Source organism: Sarcophilus harrisii, chromosome 1 (assembly GCF_902635505.1).
Source record: "Sarcophilus harrisii chromosome 1, mSarHar1.11, whole genome shotgun sequence".
NCBI classification, from domain to species: domain Eukaryota; kingdom Metazoa; phylum Chordata; class Mammalia; order Dasyuromorphia; family Dasyuridae; genus Sarcophilus; species Sarcophilus harrisii.
The window spans coordinates 692,058,150-692,081,132 of NC_045426.1; the positions used below are offsets into that span (position 1 = coordinate 692,058,150).

General features: G+C 41.0%; 1 protein-coding gene across 3 annotated transcripts in view; it reads right to left on the minus strand.

Annotated features, from left to right (window-relative positions):
* Positions 1 to 1,828: 1,828 nt before the first annotated feature.
* The window catches only part of TBX5 (T-box transcription factor 5), a 55,098-nt gene continuing 33,943 nt past the window's right edge, over positions 1,829 to 22,983 (minus strand). For all 3 annotated transcript variants that reach the window (XM_031948651.1, XM_031948652.1, XM_031948653.1), the window contains exons 8-9: positions 11,655 to 11,881; positions 1,829 to 3,330 (exon numbers count right to left, since the gene is read on the minus strand). In XM_031948651.1, the coding sequence (XP_031804511.1) occupies positions 2,756 to 3,330; positions 11,655 to 11,881 (802 nt within the window). In that variant the 3' untranslated portion in view covers positions 1,829 to 2,755. The remainder of the gene's footprint in view (positions 3,331 to 11,654; positions 11,882 to 22,983) is intronic.

The following is a 22,983-nucleotide window of genomic DNA, read 5'->3' on the forward strand; positions in this document are numbered from 1 at the left end:
AAGTTCAAATCAAAATGTATAAGGAGAGAGAGAGAGAAAGAGAGAGAGAGGGAGAAGGGAGAAGGGGGAGGGAAGGAAGGGAATGAGGGAGAGAGAAAGGGAGGGAGGGAAGAAGGGGAGAGAGAAAAGGAGAAAAAGGGAGGGAAGAAAGAGAAAGAGAGAAAAAGAGAAAGAGATAAAGAAGGAAAGAAAAAGAAAGAAGGAAAAAGAAAGAAAGGAAGGAAAAAAGAAAGGAAGAAAGAAAAAGAGAAAGAAGGAAAGAAAGAAAGGAAACAAAGAGAAAAAAAGGAAAAAGAAAGAGAAAGAAGGAAAGAAAGAGAAAAAGAAAAAATAAACAAAGAAAGCTGTGTTGGCCAGTTATTACTGCTCACAGAGGTTGTTTGTACTGGCACATAGTGCTTAATAAATGTCGATTTATTGATTGATTGAAAGTAGAATAATTAGCAAGGCAAGTATCTGGGCGCTGGGTGCTTTTGAAGCACTTGGCATTTATTAGGCATAAATTGACACACAAGAATATGGAAAGAGTACTTGGGGATATGTTTTTTCCTTAGCAACATAGATGTAGACATAGCAAGAGCACACTCACAGCCATACACATGCTTACTCACACTTTCCCACACTCAGACATTTTACCCTGTTCTTTTCATTAGGGTCGATTTTTTTAAAAATACAAAAAAAAAAGCAATGTGAAAAGGGGGGGAAACAACAAACTTAGATTTGAGTATCAATAAAATAAAAAGCTCTCAACCAGCAGATACACTGGTTTTATTACCTGTTATTACTTAATTAGAATTCCTATTTATAAATAAATAGTACCAGTAAAATATTACATCTGAAGAACCCTGCAATAGTTTTACTTACATTTTTTTTTACCATTTTATGCTCTTTTTAAAAAATCCCCCCCCACACACACACACACCACCACACCCCCACACCCCCACCATCCAATACAGTTTATTTCCTTTTGGCATTGCTGTGGTTTCTTTGGAAAGAGAGAATTTGAAAAGAAGAGTGTGTCTTGTAAAGTCTTCTTCCATTTCTGCAGGCAGGGTCAGTGGGTTGAAGGGCAGGGAATGTAGGCCAGAGTCGCGACTGGTTTGCTTTTTGGTCAGCGAATGCATTTATTTTGGCTTTTCCATCTCTTCCATCAACTCCTGAGCTGGTGGTCCTCTTATGATCAAAGTTCTTCCCAAGTCAAAACCAATCACTTTCCACTTTTTCCCCCCAAAGCAACACATTTGCCTTCAGCCCACATTGACTATGAAGAGGGAACAGGAAAGGTCTTTGGAAAGAAACCTCACCAGACTGAGACAGGAGTAGCTTTCTTAGTCCCATTGGCAAGTCAAAAAGAGAGTGTTATGTTTTTATTATAAAGATCAAACACAAAGAGGAGCCAGGTTGCGTTGGACATTTGCAGAAATATCATTATGTCAGAGGTAGGTACCTAAACTTTCTTAATTAAAGGGAATATGGATCTTTTGGGGAGAAGAAGAGGAAGAAGCAAGAGATGATTGGGGGAAAAAAACCAATCCATTAACAAGTACATGTTGGAACACATCCTGTCTGGGTCTCCCCCCAAAAAGGGACCAGGTCCCTTTAAGAGAATAGAGAGAAAAAATATATTATCATTTATTATATAACAATGTTAACATTAACACCAAGGGATCTGGGCCAGGAAATGAACATCCAAGGCATTGAGATGTTGAACTCTGATGAGAGTCAACAGGAGATGGGAAGAATGTCCGAAGACCAGAAGGAAGACACTAGAATGTAAGCTCTCTGAGGACAGGAACTGCTTCTTTTCTTTTCTTTTCCTTTTTTTTCCTTTTCTTTCCTTTTTTAAAATCTGTCTCTGTATCACCAGCACCTAGCACAGTGCCTTGTACATAGTAGGCACTTTTAAAGGATTCTTAGCTTGATTTGTTGAATTTGTTTTGAGCAGAGTCGCAACACAAGAACAAGCACCCAAAACAGTGCTTGGGGCAAGTGGCAAGAAAGGTTGATATCAGTTACCAAGAGTTGGGGAGAAAGGGGGAGACAAGGACCCTGAAACATTGCCATTGGTGAGGCTACTGCTGGGAGGATGATGAAGGTCACCAGGGGACAAAGGAAAAAGGGGAAGGAGCTCATGGAAGGAAAAAGGGGAAGGAGCTCATGGAAGTCTCAGATCGGAAATACTTTATTATCTGTATCGGTATCCTCGGCTCCTAACACAGTGCCTGGTACATAGTAGGCACTTTAATATGTCTCCCCCATTAGAATGTGAGTTTCTTGAGGTCATTGGGTTGTTTTCACCTTTCTTTGTATCCTCAGCAATTAACACAGTGTTAATTAGCACATTGTAAGCACTTACTGAATGTTTGTTGACTTGATGTGTTGATTGATTGACTGCAAGAGCTGGCTATGCCCTCTAAACCAGGGCACCTGGGGGCCAAGCTCTGGTTGGCCTACCCTAGTTACAGCTTTGGTGTTGAGATGCAGAAACGCAGCTCAGGCCTCAGGGTAGACACAGAAGGTGGGTTGGAAGGTGAGAGGAGAGGGAACCACGGAGCAGGTTTGTTTTTTCAGTGGGGTTGGATTTTTTTTTTGAGTTTTTGAAACAAAACAAAGAAGTCACATTTTTTGAATTGTGGTTTCAAATCAGCGTCCAATTGGCGCGAGGGTCCGCTTTGAGGAAATCTTGCCAAATAAGGTTTCTGTCTCTCATTCTCCCTTGTCTTTCATGTCTGCCATCAAAGTCCCTTGCTCAGTCTTAGCTGTTCTCACTCCACTCTGGCACCATGCCCACCCCATGGACAGAGTGGTACTGATGAGGAGAGAGGGTTCGCGGTACCCCGTGGGAGTACAGGAACTCGGCAGGCTGTATGCTGCCAGGGGACTGGAGGCTGGTCTGCGGCCCACACTGCCGAACCACGGGCTGATGGGAGACGGACGTCTGGTGCTGAAACATGCTCTCCCCGAGCTGGGGGGAACTGTGATTGCCCACCCCAGCCAAACGGGGCACCAAGGGCCCCGAAGTGAAGTGGGCTGAGAAATGCTGGTAGGGGAGTCTATCCACAGACTGCATGGCGGTCACTGTACAGCTGCTGTACGAAGGCATGGCGGGCCACGTATTACAGCTAATGTCTTCCAGGCTGGGCACGGAGTCTGTGGGGGGAGCAGAGCTGGCATACATGCAGGCTTGGCGTTGGGCAGACTCAGTCCTGTAGGAGGGATTCAGCCCCTGCTGCTGGGAGTAACTGGACCTATAGAAGGGATCTTCTTCGGTGGGGGACGTCTCCATGTAGGGCTTTTTGTAGGGATGATCAGTGGTGGAACATTCCTCATCTGATAAAAGACAAGAAATTGAATATACCGATGCCCAATGAACTGAACAAAGGATGGTAAGAGATAGCAATAACAACCTCAGTATGGGCTGGCTAAGGGATAAGCAGAAGTATTCAGTAATCACAGGGCCACAGTAATCACTTAGATCACTTATATAGCTCAGGGATCATCCAGTCTAAATCACTTACTTTATAATGCATGGGGATGAGCCCTAAAAAGGTTAAGTGATTTAATGCCCAAGGACCCACAGGCTGAAAAGCCATGATTATAGCAAAAGGCCATTGGTTTGTTAGGAAATTTGGGTATGAATCCACTTCTGTTGTCACAGTGGCTATTTCTACTGTGTTACCTGTTACTTGTAAAAAGGTCATTCTTTAGATTACCTAGCCCTCATTTTGCAGTTGTGGAAACTGAGACCCCAAAAACATAAACTAATAAGATCACAGGATTTAGATCTGGAAGAGACGCTTAGAGGCCATGTAGTCTAATTTACAGATTACTCGAGACCTAAAGCTAGAGATTTAGAACTGGAAGGGACCTCAAGGGTACAGAACTAGCTAAGACACAAAGTTGAACTCACATCAGAGATTAGCAACAAAAGTGGCTTAAAATCCAGGTGTCCTAAACCAGTTGAATATTTTGTTTTCAGATTTTTTTTTTCCACTCTGTCCATGGGGTGGAAATTATAGATGCATCAACAAGCACCCAAGTTATCCCAAGTCCTGAGCTAAGCAATAGGTATACAATAATAACCCCATCCACAGACTTTAGAGTTCAGCCTTCTCAGCCTAATTTATGACCTTCATCCACTGCTCCATCTTTCATTCCCATGATTTTGAGTTGCATTCAATGCCTTTTATCTGCTCTCTGAACTCCTGGCTTTCAAGATTCCCACTTCAAGTACCACCTTGAATCAAAAAGTTCTTGGTGCTTCCAGATATTGATACCTTCTCCTCAAAGATTACCTAATACCTACTCTACTTGCATCTGTATATGTTATCCTTCAATTACGTTCAGCACAGTTATTGAATTATATTGATTCTTAGAATCCCAAGCACTAGAAGGGTTGTCAACAAAAATGAATTAAGACAGCTCAACCGGCTCCATCAGTCAAGCCAATGCACTGTGTTCCAATCTGTCCTCACTTCCCCTAAACATCCCTCTTATACCCCAATGAGTAGGTATCAGAGGTGAAAATTCATTGTGAGATGTGGTTACTTATCTTGCAGTTTTTGCATTTCTCTTGAATAAACTTGCATGGATGAATATAAGATAGGGTAGGGGCCAGACTTTTGCCTTTCTTTGTATCCTCAATGCTTAGCACAATGCCCAGTCACAATAAGAGTTTAATCAATATTTGTTGGTTGGCTAATTGAATTCAGATCACCTCAACAGGAATAAAGTGACCTCTGGACAGAAAATAAAGCCTTCCATATCCTTGCCTTTGAACAAAAACTTGGGATTTTGTTTGGTTTAGCGAGTATCCTTTCAAGTGTGATTTTGCAGGGCAGAGTGAGGTAGCAGGAAAAATCAGACTATCTGGGTTCAAATCCTGATGTTACTACTCACTACTTAGACAAATCACTAAATCTCTTCGGTCCTTAAGTTTCCTCATTTGTAAAATAAGGGCGGATAGGTCTAGATCAATCAATTAACCAATATAACAGTAAAAAATCAACAAGTATTGGGTTGTTCCTGTGTGCCAAATACTTTACTAAACTTTGGGGATACAAAGAAATATAAAAATACTATGGCCGCCCTCAAAAACTTTATATTTTAATAGGGAAACTGTGTATTTAAGTAGATATATACAAGAAAAGGGAATGTAGGGAGTGCAGTGAATAGAGCACTGGATCTGGAGCTCAAATTTGGCCTCAGACACTCAAGAAAAGTGGGAAAGTTATTTTACCTGAGGTAGCTCAGTTTCCTCATCGGTAAAAGTGAACTAGAGAAGAAGGAAATGGCAAACCATTCTAGTATCTTTGCCTAGAAAACCCCAAATGGGTCACGAGGAGCTGAACACAAGTGAATAATAACATATAAAGATGCACATATACTAAGTATTATATAATCTTTGAAAAGAAGCTGTATCAGCAGCTGGAAGTACCAAGAGTCTTTTGATTCAAGGTGGTACTTGAACTGGGAATCTTGAAAGCCAAGGATTCAGAGATCAGAGAAAGGAACCCATGTAATGGAGGCCTTTGGCTCCACCAGGGTTTGGGGAACTGCCCCATCCACAGATGACAGTAGTTCAGCTTGATGCTCATAAAATGGAAGCTTATTCAGTCAAATTTAACTTAGAGCCAAAGACCTGGGTGAGGTCAGGTTGAACAGCCTGCTATTGGTTATTCCCTTTTAGTACAAGATACACCAGGATACCAAAACAACTAGAAAAAAGAAATTCTGACAGTTGGGAGAGAGTAGAGAAGAAAAATCGAGGAGATGAGATGAAAGGAAAAAAGAAGAAAGGAGAGGAGGGAAGAGGAGAAGAGTGGAGAAAGGAGGAGAAATGATAAAAACCCATAGCTCTGAGTTTTTCCATTGTTGCTTGAGTTACAACCATCAAAATTTTCCATTTAAACAGGCATTTCCCCTTCTCGATAATAGAGAATACAGTTGCAGAGTACCCTTTGGAGGGGGGGAGGGAGGAGAGGAATACTACTCAAAAGTTTCTGATCCCCTTCCAAATCTGCTATAAGTAAAAGAAAAATAAGAGAGGCTCTAGCACACATTTTAGGAAAATTGTAAAATTATCAGTTCCTGTCTTTTAACTTCCCAGACATCTGATTCTGAACCTTAGCAGAATGAAATGGCAGCTGCCTCATTCAAACTAGCCATTGACCATCTCATATCCTCTCTAGCTCAGAATCAGGCCCATGGGAGAAAAAATGAGGGTACAATCTATAGAGATATATTTTCACTGTTGGTTTATGATGGTTGGACATCATAGGAAGAATACTAGACTTATTGCTGCCTGGAGGAATCCACAACCAATCCCTTCTCTACCACTTAATGTTTATGAAAACATAGAGAAGCCATTTCTTCTCTTTCTGTGCCTCAACTTCCTTGTTTGTAAAGAGGAAATAGAAAAAAATCTACCTCACAAGGTAGTCACAAGATTGAATGTTATTTGCATATGAAACATTTGCTTTGCAAAAAATAATTTAACATACTATCAAAATTGTTCAAATAAGTTCCCTTTTTTCCTCCAGAGAGGTTGGGAAACTAGAGGGAGAGGGGTAGGTCTGTTTATCTTTTGGTTATCTGAGAGTAATTAGGATCGCTATTTTTCAAAGAATATAAAAAAAAAATGGATACCTAATGAAATCAATATGAAGTGGGAGCTGAATCAGAAGTCACTTCAGGACCCCAAAGAAACTCAGACTCATTGTTATAAAGACTAATTTTCATTTTACATATTGAAAAAGAAATGGATCTGATTCTTTGGATTCTAGATCAATAGAAATTCTAAAATGCAGAACATGTTGGAATGGAGTTTAAATTCTAGAAGGTTTGAACCATAAGAGTCCTTAAAACAGAAAATGTCAAAGTTAAGATTTCTAGATCAAAGGATTATCAGAGCTAGGCAGAAACTTAGAATACAAAAGATCAAAGCTAACAGGACCTTAAACATGGAATATCAGAGCTCAGAAAAAAAGTGTAGTATCTAATATCTGAGCTTAGAGGGGCTGTAGAACATGGAATATCAGAATTCAGAGGGTCTATAGAACATGGAATATCAGAACTCAGAGTGGTTAAAGAACATAGAATATCAGAGTCGTAGAACCTGGAATATCAGAGTGGAAAGAGAACTTGGAACTTGAAAGGGGAGCATTAAATGTCAAAAATAAAGGGTCTTAGAACCGAGTGTCTAAGCTGAAAGGGGCCAAAGGACAGAACAATAAGGAGAGCTGGTACTTCTAAAGTTATTTCAGATTTGCAGAAAACTTCACACAAGTCCCAACAATCCTGGGAAGTTTAGAATATGAACTCCTTATGAGCAGATTGTCATCTGCCTTTCATTGTATCCCTAGCACACTGTCAGGCATATCTATTGTTGTTCAGTGATTTTTCAGTTGTGGGGTCTTCATGACTTCATTTGAGGTTGTCTTGGCAGAGATACTGGAGTGATTTGCCACTTTCTTCAGCTCATTTTACAGATAAGGAAACCGAGGCAGAGAGGGTGAAGTGACTTGCCCAGAGTCACACAACTAGCGAGGATATGAGACTGGATTTGAACTCCAGCCCCCATGCTCTATTCGTTGCAACACATACATTCCCTTTTCTTGTATATAGCCACTTATCTACATAGTTTCTAAGCCCTCCGATGTATCACCATGCTGAGAGGTACCAGACAAACGGGAGACTGAATTTCAAGCCCCTCAGCTTCCATCATCCCTGGCTCTCCTTTTAAAAGCAAACTCAGTGATGGGCTCCTCACTCACTTTGATGCTTTGAGTGAAAATCTGTCTATGGACTGTCATTGATTCCCTAGGTGTGGGCGATGGTGGGGGGAGAAATCAAAACAAGAATGGAGCTGCTCTCTCTCCCAGTGGAGGCCAGCGGAGGAGTCCAATGGGGGTCTCTCCCAGGCCCCGGTCCCACTCCCCCTGCTTGATAAAAGACCTTTTCCCGGCTGGCCTAGTCCACTGGGAGAGAGATAGGCAGGAGACAGGAGAGTTGAAACACAAGGGCTCCATGCATCCCTCTGGCCAGCTCTGGCCCTTTCCCATCACAGGGGCCCCAGCTCAGGAGCTCACTGGCAAAGAGATAGTTGTCTCCCCAGTGACAATGAGGGGAAATGAGATAATGGACATGACTGGGGGTGGGGAAACCACCCAGGGAGACATCACTTAATGGGGGTTCCAAACTGGAAGGAAATTTCTGCCGATTCCTTATCACCTTACAATGTGGACGCCCATGATGAATGGTCTGTAGTTGTCTGGATGCAGAGCAGTGGAAGATGGGCTGGAATGCTGCCTGTCACTTTTCTGGGACAGGCCAGTCAGCGGGGTGAGGAGGGCAGAAATTTCTATAAAGGTTCAGGCAGCTGGACAGGCATGGAGTCTGAAGCAGCCTCTATGGAGGCTTCATCAACAGGCCTTTGTCCTCTCCCCTTTATCATATGATCTTAGACATAGAATGGGAAGGAACCATTGGGAGCCTTACTTTTACATGTGGGTAAACTGAGGCACTGAGGCGTGAAATCACTTGCCCAAGGTCACAGTGTCATAGTTCTAGAGCTGAAAGAGATTTTAGAGTTTATCAAGTCCAATTTTCTCCTTTAATGGGTGAGGAAACTGAGGCAAAGAGGCTAAATAACTTACCCAAAGTCCCACAGGTAGTAAGGAGGCAGAGCCAAGACTGTGATTTGAAATGTAACAACTGGCTCTCTTGAGTCTGAATTGGTTCCAAGACTCTAATTTGTAACATTTGGCAATTTTCAAAGGATAAATGCTCATGGTGAAAATTACCAACCGGCTCTCTCAAACTAGTCTGAGTTGACTCCAATTCACCTCCAATTGGAAGACATTTAAGTTAACTGACTCCCAACTCTAAATCCACCAATTTTTCTATTACCTGCCTCTCCCATCACTAGGCAAAATCATGATACAGCAGAAACACTTCAGGATTTGAAACTTAAATTTTATTCCCAGCTTGGCCTGTAATTATTTAACTATGTGACTCTGAGCAAATCATTTACTGTCTCTGAACTTCAGATTCTGTCTGGTAAAAATGAGAGGTTTAACTAAGAGACCTCAAATGTACCTTCCAGCTTGAGGTCTGTGAAACTTTTAATGGCCACAGGCTCTTAAACTGGATCTTGGGAAACAGGGCCCCAGCTTAATCAAGACAGCAACTTCATAACACTAAATCTGCATTCATCCATTAGGTATTCCAAGATTTCCAAATGCATTTAGAAGAATTTATTTACATGCACATTACTGTAAATATTTAATCTATAAAAGGCATGGATTTCTTTCTTAAATTCTTCTTCCCCCTTCTTTGGGTCTGGTATTAATTTAATCGACAGTGTTTTATAATTCAAACCTTGCGACTCTTTGTTGGGGCTCTCAGAGACCCCTATCTCGAGTCTGGATGGGCCACAATAGAGTGGAACTCTAGACTGAGGGCTCCACAGAAGATAAGAAGAAGATAGAAAAGAGGGTGCGTTTAAAATGGATCCCCTGCTGGGGTCTTGGAAGGCCCATTTTATCGGGCTCATCTGCTGGGAGAAAGCCCTTGCCTCTCTGCTCTGTAGAACAACCCCGACCAATCACTCAAAGAGGAGCTTCAGAAATGTTTGTGTACATGTGTCAGGAGGAGATATGCTGGGCACGTTGCCAAGGAGCCCTTTCAAGTGATATTGTTCAGGCTTTGAAGCTTGGATCATTCAAATGTGCATCAGGTAAGCTGGGAAACTCTGGGAACAAAGCCTTGATCTGAGGGGAGCCCCACTCCAATCTTGAAACAAACCTGGCTTTCCAGGGTGAGGGTAGGGGAGTGAGAGGAGACACATGGTTTCCTCTAGAATCTGGATCCCAAGAGAAAAGTCACACTTTAAGCAAAGTCACTTGTTAAGGAGTTGAAAAACAAAAACATAAAAACAACCAGGGGGGATTTGGGAAACTGATGGCTTTCTCACATGGAAGGAGGAACGACTCATTTTGGCTAAAGAAAAAGTCAAGATAAAGAAGACTGAGGAGTGTTCTGCATCTGCAGTCAGGGGATCCGAGTTCAATTGTTCTTTTACCTAGTATAAGTAGTTAAATGACTCCATGAATGGAGTTCTAAGACTGGATTCAGAAACTCCTGAATTCAAATCCAGTCTCTGACTCTCAAACCTGTTTGCCTTACTAAATTACAGAAGGAAATGCCAAACCACTCCAGTACCTTTGCCAAGAAAACCCCATTTACGTTATGGTTTAAGGGTCCAACAAAGAATTGGACAAAACTAAATGACTGAACAACAACATTAACTACTATCTGGCACTAGAATGTAAGCTACTTGAGGATAGCTATCATTATTAGTTTGTTTCTGTTCCCAGCACTGAATACACAGTAGGCAATTTATTGAATTGGGTTGGATTGGATTAGAAGCAGGAATGTGCTGGTAAATGTTTAACAACCAGCTCTCCAGGGAGAAAAATGGATGCATGATACACTGTAAAGCTGAAACTGCATTTTAACATTTGATCTGACAATCAATAAAACAAATAATCAAGCCCTGATATGTAGCATTTGCCAAATTCTGTAGTGTGAATGCTCTCACTGAAAATTTAACAAGCAGCTCTCGAGTCAGCTTGAGCTGGTTCCAGCACAACGCTGATTGGATATCATTTATCTGGTCCTCCAACTAATTAATAAATGCTTATTAATTGATAATTTAAGTGATTTTTCTACAATCACACAGATAGAAAGAGTCTGAAGGAGAATTTTAATCTAGCTCCTCTTGCTACCAATCCAGGTGTAGTCTTGTCCACTCTACCAGTGGAGAAAAACAATTGACCAGCTCCTTATTCCTGGGACTGACTTCCTAGATGAAATTTAATATCCTCAGGGTCCATAATGATATTAACAACAGCAGTAACAAGATGCATTTATGTAGTACTTTGATGTCTGCAAAGTTCTATTATTCATTTGATCCACACAACAATCCTATGGTCCTATAGGTGTTATTAAAAACTTGACTAGGGACCTTCAGAGAGGCTAAGTGATATACCCATGTTCACACAGCTAATAAATGTCAGAATTGTTAGTAGGACTCTCGAGACAAAGCCCAGAATTCTATGCCACGTAAAAAAGCCACATCAACTAAATGTATTTCAATCGGGGCACAACTGTTGCAGCTTTTCTTAGACAATGTAGCTTAATAGGAATAACCCTGGAATAGAAGAAGAGACAAAGGATATGGCTTTGAGCTAGTTTCTAGTTCAGCTTTTTCTGATCTCAGATAAACATTTTCCCATCCTTGGGACTCAGTTTCCTCCTTTGGAAAATAGACTTAATGATCTTTCTCAAATATGTTTTCCAGATAGTGCTTTAGTAATCAAGTGCCTTCATATTTCTTTCTTTTTTTCCAGCACAGTGCTTGCACACAGCAGGTGTTTAATGAATGCTTGCTGATTGCCAAAATTCTCATCTAACTTTCGGCAGTCATAGTAACTCAAAAATCTATCCCAAATCCTCCAACATGATTGAGGAAAGAAACATTGAACCTGGGAAGGATATGGAGCATCATGAGGATGATGATGGGAGGAGAAAGGGAAAAAAGAGAGGGGAAGGGCAATGGGGAGAAAGGATAGTGGGGAAAGAAGGCTTACCTTTTCTCTTGGTGCAATGGTAAATTTGGCCATGCTCCTGAGACAGTGGGTATGGGTTGGGAGGGGGTAGCAGATCCTGGGAGGTACTGGAGACGCCATTCTCACACTGGTACTGGGATCCCAAGTTGGAAGAGGTTGCAAGAACTCGGGCCTCCCCACTAAAGGGGCTATGATTGGCAGTGACCTTCTGTCTCACTGTACTCCTGGGAACCACTGGATACTCTTTACTGGAAAACATAGATGTATTTTTAAATGACTTGATTCATTTTAAAAATTGATTTTGCTCTTTAGAACAGAAGAAAATGCAGATAGATAGATGGATGGGTGGTAGTAGGTAGGTAGACAGATGGACGGACAAACAGTTACATAGATAGAAAGAAAGAATAGATAGATAGAAAGATGTAGAGATGAATAGATAGACAGGATTGGCAGATAGATGATAGATTAAATAGATAGATAGATAGACAGATAGATAGATAGACAGACTATAGATACAAAGTACAAATACTGAAAATATGAAAGAAATAAAAGTGACCCAGACATTGTCAATTTCAAAGTTTAAATCCTCCCCTTTCTTCCCAACTGAACAACGGTATGCATAATGTAGCATGGGGAAGGATACTAGACGTGTTGCTGTTTGGCCTTTGTGTGATGTCTTGAATCATTGTGTGAATTGGATTAAAGTGTGGCAGAACTACACAAAATCCTCAGCCTTGATCTCTCTTCCCTAGTCATGAAAGTTTAATGAAAGTACAAAAGCTGTAACCTATTTAACACGTATAGGACTGCTTGCCATCTCAGGGAGGGAGTGGAAGGAGGGAGGGGAAAAAATGGAACAGAAGTGAGTGCAAGAGATAATGTTGTAAAAAAAAATTACCCTGGCATGGGTTCTGTCAATAAAAAGTTATTTAAAAATGAAGTACAAAAGCCAATATGACTGGAGATGGCCCAGGATGCAGTGGGTGACATTGGCCAAGCTCTAAGCATTGCACAAAACCTCCTTCTTCTGCCTCCTTCCTGGGCTTTGGAATGAATTGTTGCATCCTCCTAATATACCAGAAGAAGTCTTCATGTACTTGAGTTGATCCAGGAGGACTGGTACTTCTGGTGTGAAGGCTGATGAACCCTTTTCAGGGCTGCTCATCCACCTTGAGGGTCCACCTTCACCCAACTCTCAGCTGTGGTTTTAAGAAGTTGCAGCATGCACACAATAGCCACACCCCAGGAAAGGCATCTCAGCAGGCAGGCTAAACTAGATCAGGGTAACCAAATGGCTTCAAACTCGCCATTGAATTTAGTCTACCCATAGACATGAAGTCAGTTGATTCAATCTTCTACCAGGCACAAGAAGCCCTGAGTTCAAATCTGGCTCAGACTTTTACTAGCTATGTAACCTTGGAGAAATCATTTAATCCTGTTTGCCTCAGTTTCCTCACCTGTAAAACATGCTGGAAAAGGAAATGGTCTGTCACTCCAGTATTTTTGCCAAGAAAACCCCAAATGGGATCCTAAGGAGTGAGACATAACTTAACAACCAAAATTGGGAAAATAACATGATCTACTTTCCAGGGCTGTTGTAAGGCTCAAATAAGATTACACATGTAAAGAGCTTTGAAAACCTCTCTAAATTCTCACGGTTATAATTATCTTGTTTGTCCATAGCTGTTTGCATGCTGTGTGAACTCCTGAAGAGCACGAGCAGCTTGTTTGTTTTTTTCTTTCCTTTTTATCATCAGGACCTCCTACAGTGCCTGATATTTAGCAGCCTAGTGAATGTTTGTCCACTCGGTAACTTGCCCTGGCCATTGAGTAATTATCATTTTCTACCACTTCTTGAACCAAGCAAGAACTAAGAAAAAAAATCCATATCTTCATGCACAGATCATAATCTTAAGGTCTCTTTCAGCTCTAATAGTTGCTGTCATCATTCTACAGATGGAGATACTGAGGCCCAGACTTTAGATGAAGAAAGAAGACCATGTTGCCCCTACCTGTGCCCCACTAATATTTACAGGTTTTATTCCTATGAGTTCCTGCTGAGGCTCCCTGCAGCATCCAGAGGAGATGTGTCCCTTGGGGTCCCCTGGTTCTAAGGAGGAAGAAGGGAAGCTGGGGGGAGGGGAGAGCAAACAGTTTACTCTGGCCTAAAAGGCCCACAGCAAGGATGCCTCTGGTAGCTATCTCTCAAGGAGAGTATCTGTCCGGGAAGCTGTACACTCTTTCTCATCTACATCTGGCCAGGATATCCATCAGCTAAGTACTGGATCCCCTTCCACGAAGACAGCCTCCAATATCTGGGAGGACTAGGAGTCAGAAGCGTCAAATTCTATTACTCCAATTGCTGCTGATACACTGAATTATCTTGAGTGAGTCATTTACTTTCCCTAAAATGGTCTCTTCTTCAGTCAAATAAGAGAACTGGATTAGTTATTATCTAAACACCCTCCTAGTCCTGACATTCCCAGTTTTAAGGCCCCTTCCAGCCCTGACATCCCCTGTTCTAATGTCCCTTCCAGATTCCCGACTAGATTAGCCTTTCTCTTGTTAAAGCTATACATTCTAACACTCTGTGATTTAAACATAACCAACAACTAATCCAAAAGAATCACCCTCTAGGGCTAGAAAGCTTAATGGAATGAATTTTGTTTAATGAGCTCAGTCAGATGTGCCTCTAACTCCCACTTTGTGTTTTTTTCCATTACACAGCTTGAACTACAAACACACACAAATACACACACACACACACACACTTAGAAGCTGATGAACCTTCATGGCAATTGTATTCATCCTACTCAGCCACAGAATACCAACTGTTGGCGTTCCAGCAGAACTGATGGTTGGGGGGAGGGGGGGAACTTTTCTTTTTTAATCTTGAGATGTTTGTTTTTTTTTAATTAAGGGAAAATGGCCTGAAAATATTGGCCCCAAGATTTTACAAGGGAGTATATCAGCAGGCTTCGTGGAATTCTCAAAGCATAAGTCAACATTGCCAAGCTCCAAAATTATGTTCTGCAAAGACCAAATCCTGTTTCTGATTATCAACGTTCCCCTAAGCATAATGGTGATGGCAGTAAAATAACCACTCATCCTCATACAATATTTCTTTGCAAGGGGCTCCCTTCTCCATACCACCTCAGTCATTAAGCTTTTCACAACCTGGACCCTTCCTATTTCTCCAGGATTCTTATCTTTACTCCCTTCTATACCCTCAGTGATCCAACTACACCAGCATCCCCAGCTACTAGAATGGTCTTCTCTATTCCAGCAATTCAGTATATGTCTAGGACGTATCTATCTATTTACACATATCCTCCATCTTCCATTTGAATATGAGCTCCTTGAGAAGAAGGACTTTTTTGCCTTTCTTTATAACACAAAAGCTTAACATAGTAGGTATTTAATGTCTGTGGATTAATTCTTGGGGGCCCTTATCTGAGCCTCTTGGAAGCTCAAATTTATGTGTCAAGATGGGAGTAGAGGATGTATGTAGATAGAAACAAAGGCAACAAAACGGGATGAAAATAGAGAGATTATTTTTAAAGAACAGAACAGGCTAGGTTTTGAATTGTTTTGTTTTTGCAAAGGATAGGGCAAAGGTTATCATCAGACTACTCCAGAGTGGGACCCAAACAGATTAAAATGTAATTGGGAAAGTTTAACAAAATAAATAAGAATATACTACAATCTAGATAATGTTAAGTTGTGGTTTTCTAAGTCAACACGTGATCACCAGAGATTCATTTCTATTGGCAACTAGATAGCACAATACATAAGGGTGCCTGGGCTGTAGTGAATTCCCTTCTTCTCAAGGAGCTCACATTTAAATGGGAGAAGGGAGGAAATTTCTAAATAGATGGGTACATCCTAGACACATACTGAGTTCAAATTTGCCCTCAGACAGTTATTGGCTAAATGACCCTGAGCAAGTCATTTGCCTGTTTGCTTCAGTTTCCTATAAGATGAGCAGGAAAAAGAAATGGCAAGCCATTTCAGTATCTTTGCAAAGAAAGCTTCAAATGGGATCACATAGAATCAGACATGATTGGACCATAATGATTATTGATTGTTGACCATTGGTCGACATTATTTTTGGTAATAAGGACCAAACATTTGTATCCCTAAACTTTGCAGTCACTCATGAATACAGTCATGGCAAGGAGTAGAAAAGACCCTTGTGTGACTTGAACATCTCAGATGCCACACTCCCCACCCTAATGGAAATTACATAACCAAAGAATTTGAAAGCTGGTAAAGTGCTCATTCATGTACAAGAGGAATCTCCACTATAACGTATCTGCAAAGGTGGTTGTCAAGCCTCTGTTTGTCAAGCTCTGGAGTTAGTTCATCCCATTTTGGGGGCAGCTACTTAATAGGAAATTGGGTTTGTTTTGATGTTGGCATAATGTTTGTTTGCTTGTGACATTAAGACTAAATCTTCCCCTTTGTAAATTCTGATCCTTGTTCTTGGTTTTACTCCCTGAGGACAAACAAGACAAATCTAGCCCCATCACAGTCTTTCAGAAAATTGAAAAAAGCTCTCCTGTACTCCCAAGTCATCTCTTGTCCACATTAAAAGTCTCCCACTTCCTTGTGACTTGGAGATAGGGCATTCACCATCCTGGCTGTTCTCGTACAGACACAATTTCAACAAACTTGGCAGAAAAGGAACATGGAATGAGCATGTTCAGTTTGCTGTCAAGAAAGACATGGATTCAAATAATTTAAAATCCCTAATATTCAATTTCTTCCTCTGTAACATAAGGCTATTGTCTGTTATCACCTGCCCACCGGGGATGTCCTGGGACTCAACCAACCAGCATTTATTAAGCACTTTTTGTTGTTGTTGCCATTCAGTCATTTCTTTCATGTCCTACTCTTCATAATCCCATTTGAAGTTTTCTTAAGAAAGACACTAGAATGGTTTACCATTCTTCTCCAGCTCACTTTACAGATAAGGAAACTGAGACAAATAGAATAAAATGACTTGCCCAGACTCACAAGCCAGCTACTAAGTGTCTGAAGCTAGATTTAAACTCAGAAAGATGAGTCTTCCTGACACTCCAAGCTCAGTAACTCTATTACACCACTTACCTGCCCCTATTAAGCACCTACTATGTGTCAAGACATTGTGCCCTAGCACAAATGAGGCAAAAATGAGACTCAGTTCTCAAGAAACTCATATTCTGTCAAAAAAGAGAATACCCTATCAGCAATACAAAGTAAATACATCATTGTTAGAGTAAAGATGGGAAGATAAGCAAAGATTTTTTGCAAGAGTTGAACATCAAAAGAGGCTAGGATTCTGAAAATATAGAGGCAATGAGGGGGTATGTTCCAAGCAAGGGGTACAGCCTAAGAAAAGGCTTAGAAAGAAGAGCTGAAATGTCTTTTATTGGCATATATAATATATACAAGTCCTATCAAAATGTCAGTTGTTATTGATGAATAAATGAAGTTCTACCAATAAAAATGAAAATTGACTGCTTGGAGATCCCCTGTCAATACCAAGGCCAATAATTACTTTGGCTACTATTTGCACATGCCAGTTGGGCCCTCCATTGCACTGATTCACACAATGCAGAGATTCAGCTCGCACCAAGGGCCAAGAATCTAACTCCTGGCCCCGTCTCAAGCCCATAAGATGCCCTCTGCTCACCTTGAGCAGGGCTTGTGGACTTGGCCCTCTTTCCGAATTCTGTCTTGCATGAGTGAGCCCAGTGAATGCCACCATTGTTGCTAGGGTTCGAGGTTGTAAAACCTTACAAGGGAATATTGAAACCCCCCAGTACAACCGCCTGCCTGGCCCGCCTGCTAACGAAGGCCCCGGGTTCACTGTTTAGACCACAGTGCCTGAATTGGCCATTCATGGCGGCAGGTGGCAGGGTCCTGGCCAGTCTCCCCCTGGCAATTACCTTACCCGGTGCTTGGCAGGTTTTTCCAAACTAATAGAGAAGCCAGTTGGGGTGAACCAAGAGACCATAAAAGCCCTGTAGGAGTCAATCAAATAAGTCCTCTCACTAGCCATTTATTTAGTGCGTTTTTGATTCTTTTAAGGGGAGGGGGAAGCTGCCTCTAAAGCTCCTAGTGATCCTACCCACATTATTAACTCTCAAAGGTTATTCTCATCCAGCATGTATACCCAGCAGCTGGGGCTGGCAAAGGGAATCCCGAGTCAGGGATTTGGTCCCATGTAAATAATAAATAATCACACAGGCCTTTATTTTTACAAAGTGATTTACAATTGGTTTTTACTACTCAGTCTTCACCAATAACCTGGGGAGATGAATTAACAGTCATTGAGATCTGTCTGCCCCACTTTGAGCAGTTAAAAGAACAGGAGTATATAAGAAGGTTAAGTTCATTTCCCAGAGTCACACAGCAAGTTCCCAAATTAGAATCCGGAGTTAGAGATGAACCTACATAAGGGTAGCCTCGCACAGGTTATGATCTGAAGGGGATTCAAGGGCCACTCCCAGCTATACCCCGCCTCAGGCACCCCCAAATATCACCCCAACTGCTAATAGGCAGTCCTATCACTCACTGCTTGGGAATTCTTAGAATGTGTCACTTCTGTAAGATAGAATTATAGAACGAGAGGGCTGGGGAGCATCTGCAAATGTTTGAGCCAGAAGGGGCCTAATGTCAAGAGATGGAAAGAACCTTAGGAGATAGAATGTCAGCTCTAAGGAAGTCGATTTTAGAGCTAGGGAGAATTTTAAAATGAGGAATATCAGAACTTGGAGAAATCTTGTAATCCAGAATGGCAGATTATAAGCAAATCTTAGAGCACACATTGTCTGAGCTGGGAGGAATCTTATAATACAGGATATCAAGATGCAAGGAAATTTTAGAACAGGGCAGAATCTTAGAACAGGGGATGTCAGGGCTGGGAGGGGGCTTAGAACAGGAGATGTCACGGCTAGGAGACGGCTTAGGACAGGGGATGTCAGATCTGGGAGAGATCTTAGAAATAATCCTCATTTTTCAGAGTAGGGGACATGGACAAGAGCAAAGAGACTTCCAAAGGTTACAATTTATGTGCCTGGCACTTGTTAAGTACATTTGTATTGCTGCACAGAAAACCCTGTGACAGGAAGCCCCACTCTACTAAATGAGATCCATGTCAGCAATGATAGATGCTAGGCTGAGGTACACAGAGACATGAGTCTTGATTATTTCTATTGTAGTTGTAATCTTAGAGCAACCCCTGTGAAAAATATGTCTACGTACTCAAGGTATGAATTAACTTTAAGACTCCACCTAAAACCGCAGCCCTACTCACGAGTCTGGTCTCTGCAGCAAAGATGAAAGGGTACATAATGTCAGCTCAAGTTACCTGGGCCTAAGTGACTGAGCTTGCCCCAGTTAGGCTGGGAAGAAATGGGATCCCAAACCATCATATCTCCTCGATGCCTCAGACTTGCCACTAGCCAGGGCAGGCACTGCAGTTCTAAGAATTAACTTGCTCTAATGACAGCTTTAACTCCCTAAGTAATAGTGAAGATGGTAGGAGAAGAAAGAAAGATCAGTTCTCCTAACTATGGGCCCTGAGCTCTACAAGATTAATCAACCAGAGAACCAACTTACTTTGAACTCTGGGTGTCCCAATGCTTATGAGATAGGTGGTATACACTGTCAGAAAAGGTCAATGTGGAGAATCACATGCCTTCATTGGTACTTCAGTGTTCCATCAGAGGATTTTATTAGGAACAAGGAGTGATATATTTTACAAAGGGTTTGTGTGTGTGTGTGTATAATACACACACACACACACACACATACATATAAGAATATACACACCTATATATATGCAAATATTGGATACTGACTTTGGAAGTCTCCTTTTTGCTCTTGTCCTTGTCCCCTACTCTGAAAAATGAGGATGTTGGTTTCCAAGATCTCTCCCAGATCTGAAATCCCCTGTTCTAAGTCCCCTCCCAGCTCTGAAAATTTATTGTGTATACATATTTTGTGCATGCATGTATATATATATACACACATATATATTTGTGTGTGCAAATATATTTGTAGATATATGTATGTATACATGCCAATGCATTGTGCCTGTATGGGTATATATGCATGCATGTAAGTTTATTTCTAGATAAATGTGTGCATACATACTTTGTGTGTGCACATGTAAAGATAAATTTTATCAATGAATTATGTATGTGCCTATGTAGGTGTGTATATATACATGTGTATACATATATCTTTGGGTAAATGTATGCATACATGTCAATGTGTAGTGTGTGCATGTGTATAGCCATATGTGTGAATAGATTCATAGTTGAATGCATGTGTGCATACTTATGTATTACACATGTGTGTAGATATACATATATGTAAATATAGGTCAGTATATGTATGCATATGCACATGTATGTGAATATACCTGTGAATTGTGCCTATGTGCGACACATGTTTGTAAATATATTTGTGGATAAATGTATTCATGTATGTCAATGTATAGTGTGTGCATGTGTGTATACTTGTGTAAATATATTTATAGATAAATGTATGGCTACATGCCCATGTGTTGTGTATGCACACATATAAACATGTATGCATGCCTATGTATTGTGTGTACATGTATGTAAATATATTTATGAATAGATGTATGAATGCAGGTCAGTTATTGTGTGTATATATAATATGTGTAAATAATTATAAATGTATGCGTGCATATTATAAAAATATTTTTCATCTATAAAGGGATATGTGTGTGTATATATAAAAATTTATGTTACACTTACATATAAAAAAATACAGATTATTTGTGTGTATATGTGTGTGTGTGTGTGTGTGTATGTGAATATATAAAAGCCTGGCTGCTCTGTTTTAATACAGGCTCTGCTTGCTAGCACACTAGATATTCAATAAATATTTTTTATGATGAAAAGCCAGCTCATTTTTTATCTAGAATTCCTCTGGAGGTGAAGAGAGAATTATAAATGACAACATGACTTTTTTCTTCCTCATTTTTTTTAACAGAAGACATGAGACAGCCTGATGTAGGGGAATTGCACTGTTTCTTACTAGGTTCTCTGTTTCTCTCACTACTAATGTGACTTTGTACAAGTCATTTTCCTACTCTGGGCCTCAGTTTCCCTTTCTGTAAAATGAGGGGATTGAAGGAGAACGTCTCTGCCATCTCTAAATACTATACTTATGAATAACTATTAGTATCATTAATGGCTAGCATTATATGGTACCCAAAGGATTCCCAAGTATCTGGCATACATTAATCACCTTACTCAAGCCCAAAGAGGTAAGGTGAAAAAACACTGTGACCTCCAGTAGCTGAGGTAGCTGAGGCTCAGGGAATAGAAGGAGCAGACCAAGCCAGTTATGGGCAGAGGCAGGATGCTAACAAAGTCTCCTGACAGCCTCAAACTCAATGCCCAACACTCAGTCAAAAGATGCTTGGAGGAGAACAAAGAGAAGAGAACAAAGTAAAGGGGAAGGGAGGAAGGAAAAAATAAGTAGAAAGAGGGAAAGAGAACAAAGAGAAGTAGAGAAAAAGAGCAAGAGAGAAAGGGAAGTAGAGATGAAGAAGGGAAGAGAAGGAAGGGGAAAGGGGAAGATGATGAAGGGGAATAGAAGGGCAGGGAAAGCAAAAGGAGAAGAGTAGAGAAGGAAGAAGGAAGAAAGAAACTAGAAGAGGATTATATATATGTAAATATTAGATATTAATGAATATTCCATGGAATAGATGGATTTACCCAAATGACCTACTTTACCAAGTACTAAGAAATGTATAAATTCAACATTAACAATAAAGGCACAAGTGCTTGTTTTCAACCAATCAGCCAACAAGTATGTATTCAACACCTCTGTCCTGTGCTAGCTGATGGAGATAAAAATCAGAAAGGCCAAATAGGCAATGCACTAATGGAGCTACCTTTCTGCAAAAAAAGCAATGTGTGATATTCAAACAGATGAGTAAACACATGAGAGGAAGATAAGGAGGAGGAGGAGTGGAGGGAGAAAGAGAAGGGAGAAAAAGAAGGAAGAGGAGGAGGAAGAGGAAGGAAAAAAAATGAAGAAATGAAAGAGGGAATCAGAAAAGGCTTCCTGTAAGAGGTGCCACCTGAGCTGAACTTTGAAAGAAGTTGTGAATTCTGTAAGTCTCTAGTAAATCCCCAAGTCTTACTAATCTGCACTAAAGGAGGAATGAAGGAAAGGGGGATGAAGAAGCACAAATAAGCCTAATTAAAGGATGCTCCAAAAACTCCTAATAGCTGGGGTTGGAGGAGGAGGAAGTATTGGGAGGTTTTACCTTCCTAAGTGTGTCTGGTGTGGTATAATAAGAAAACCAATCTGTTTCCCATAAGCACACACCAGATGTGTCTGTGCTTGTGGGGAAGGAATCCCTAAAAGTATGCTGGGTAATAGTGGGGGAAAAAACTGCTATGGAAAAATCATAATCCACAAATAATCCCTATGGGCAAATGCAGAACTGACTTTGGTTCTCCCAGGCTCTCTTCTCCTGAGCAAAGGATGGGAGGTAGCAGGTTAGGATAGAAAGAGGGATGAATTGGGAGTTGAGAGACCTGAGTTCTCTGCCCTTTCCAACTGACCTTTAATCTAAGTAGAGGGGAAAACACAGTCTCGTCTATTAGCAATGTATTCATCTTTGGACCCCTGGCCATTATCACTGCAAGGCTCCTCAAAGCCATGTCTATACCTTCCTCTTCCTTTTAATCTCCCTCATTTAAGAAACTATCACCTTTGAGGGGAATTCCAAACTGAGGTGACACTAGGGGGTGCCTTTAGGATCCAAGGACTAAAACAATTATAGAGACAATATGTTCCTGACAGGATACTGGATATGGTGTTCAAGAGGAGTTGAGTTCAAATTCTACCTCAAACACATTCTACAGGCATCAGTCAGTAAACACTGATTAGGCTCTTTCTACACACCAGGCATTGTGCTAAGCACTGACTCTAGACCCAAGAGGAAGGACCTAGAAACAAATCTCTTTTCTGACACTAGCTGGGTGATCTTGGACAATTCATTTAACCTCTCTGAACCTCAGTTTCCTCATCTGTAAAATGAGGCTTGGACTGGATTCATTTCAGCTCTAGTCTTGTGAATGGACTGTGTGTGAGTTTCTCACAAGCCATGGGGCTTTTGAAAGGTTCCAAAATAATAGATTGTTTCTATGTTTCTATTGTCCAGCTAAGCTCTCAGCTATAAGCCATCTGTAGAGACACTAAAACCAGAAATGGATGGGACTTATAGTTGGGAGGACCCAGAAAATGAGAACATAAAATTAGAAGGAAGGGTCAATACTTGAGTCCAACAATAGATCCAGTCTTGTGA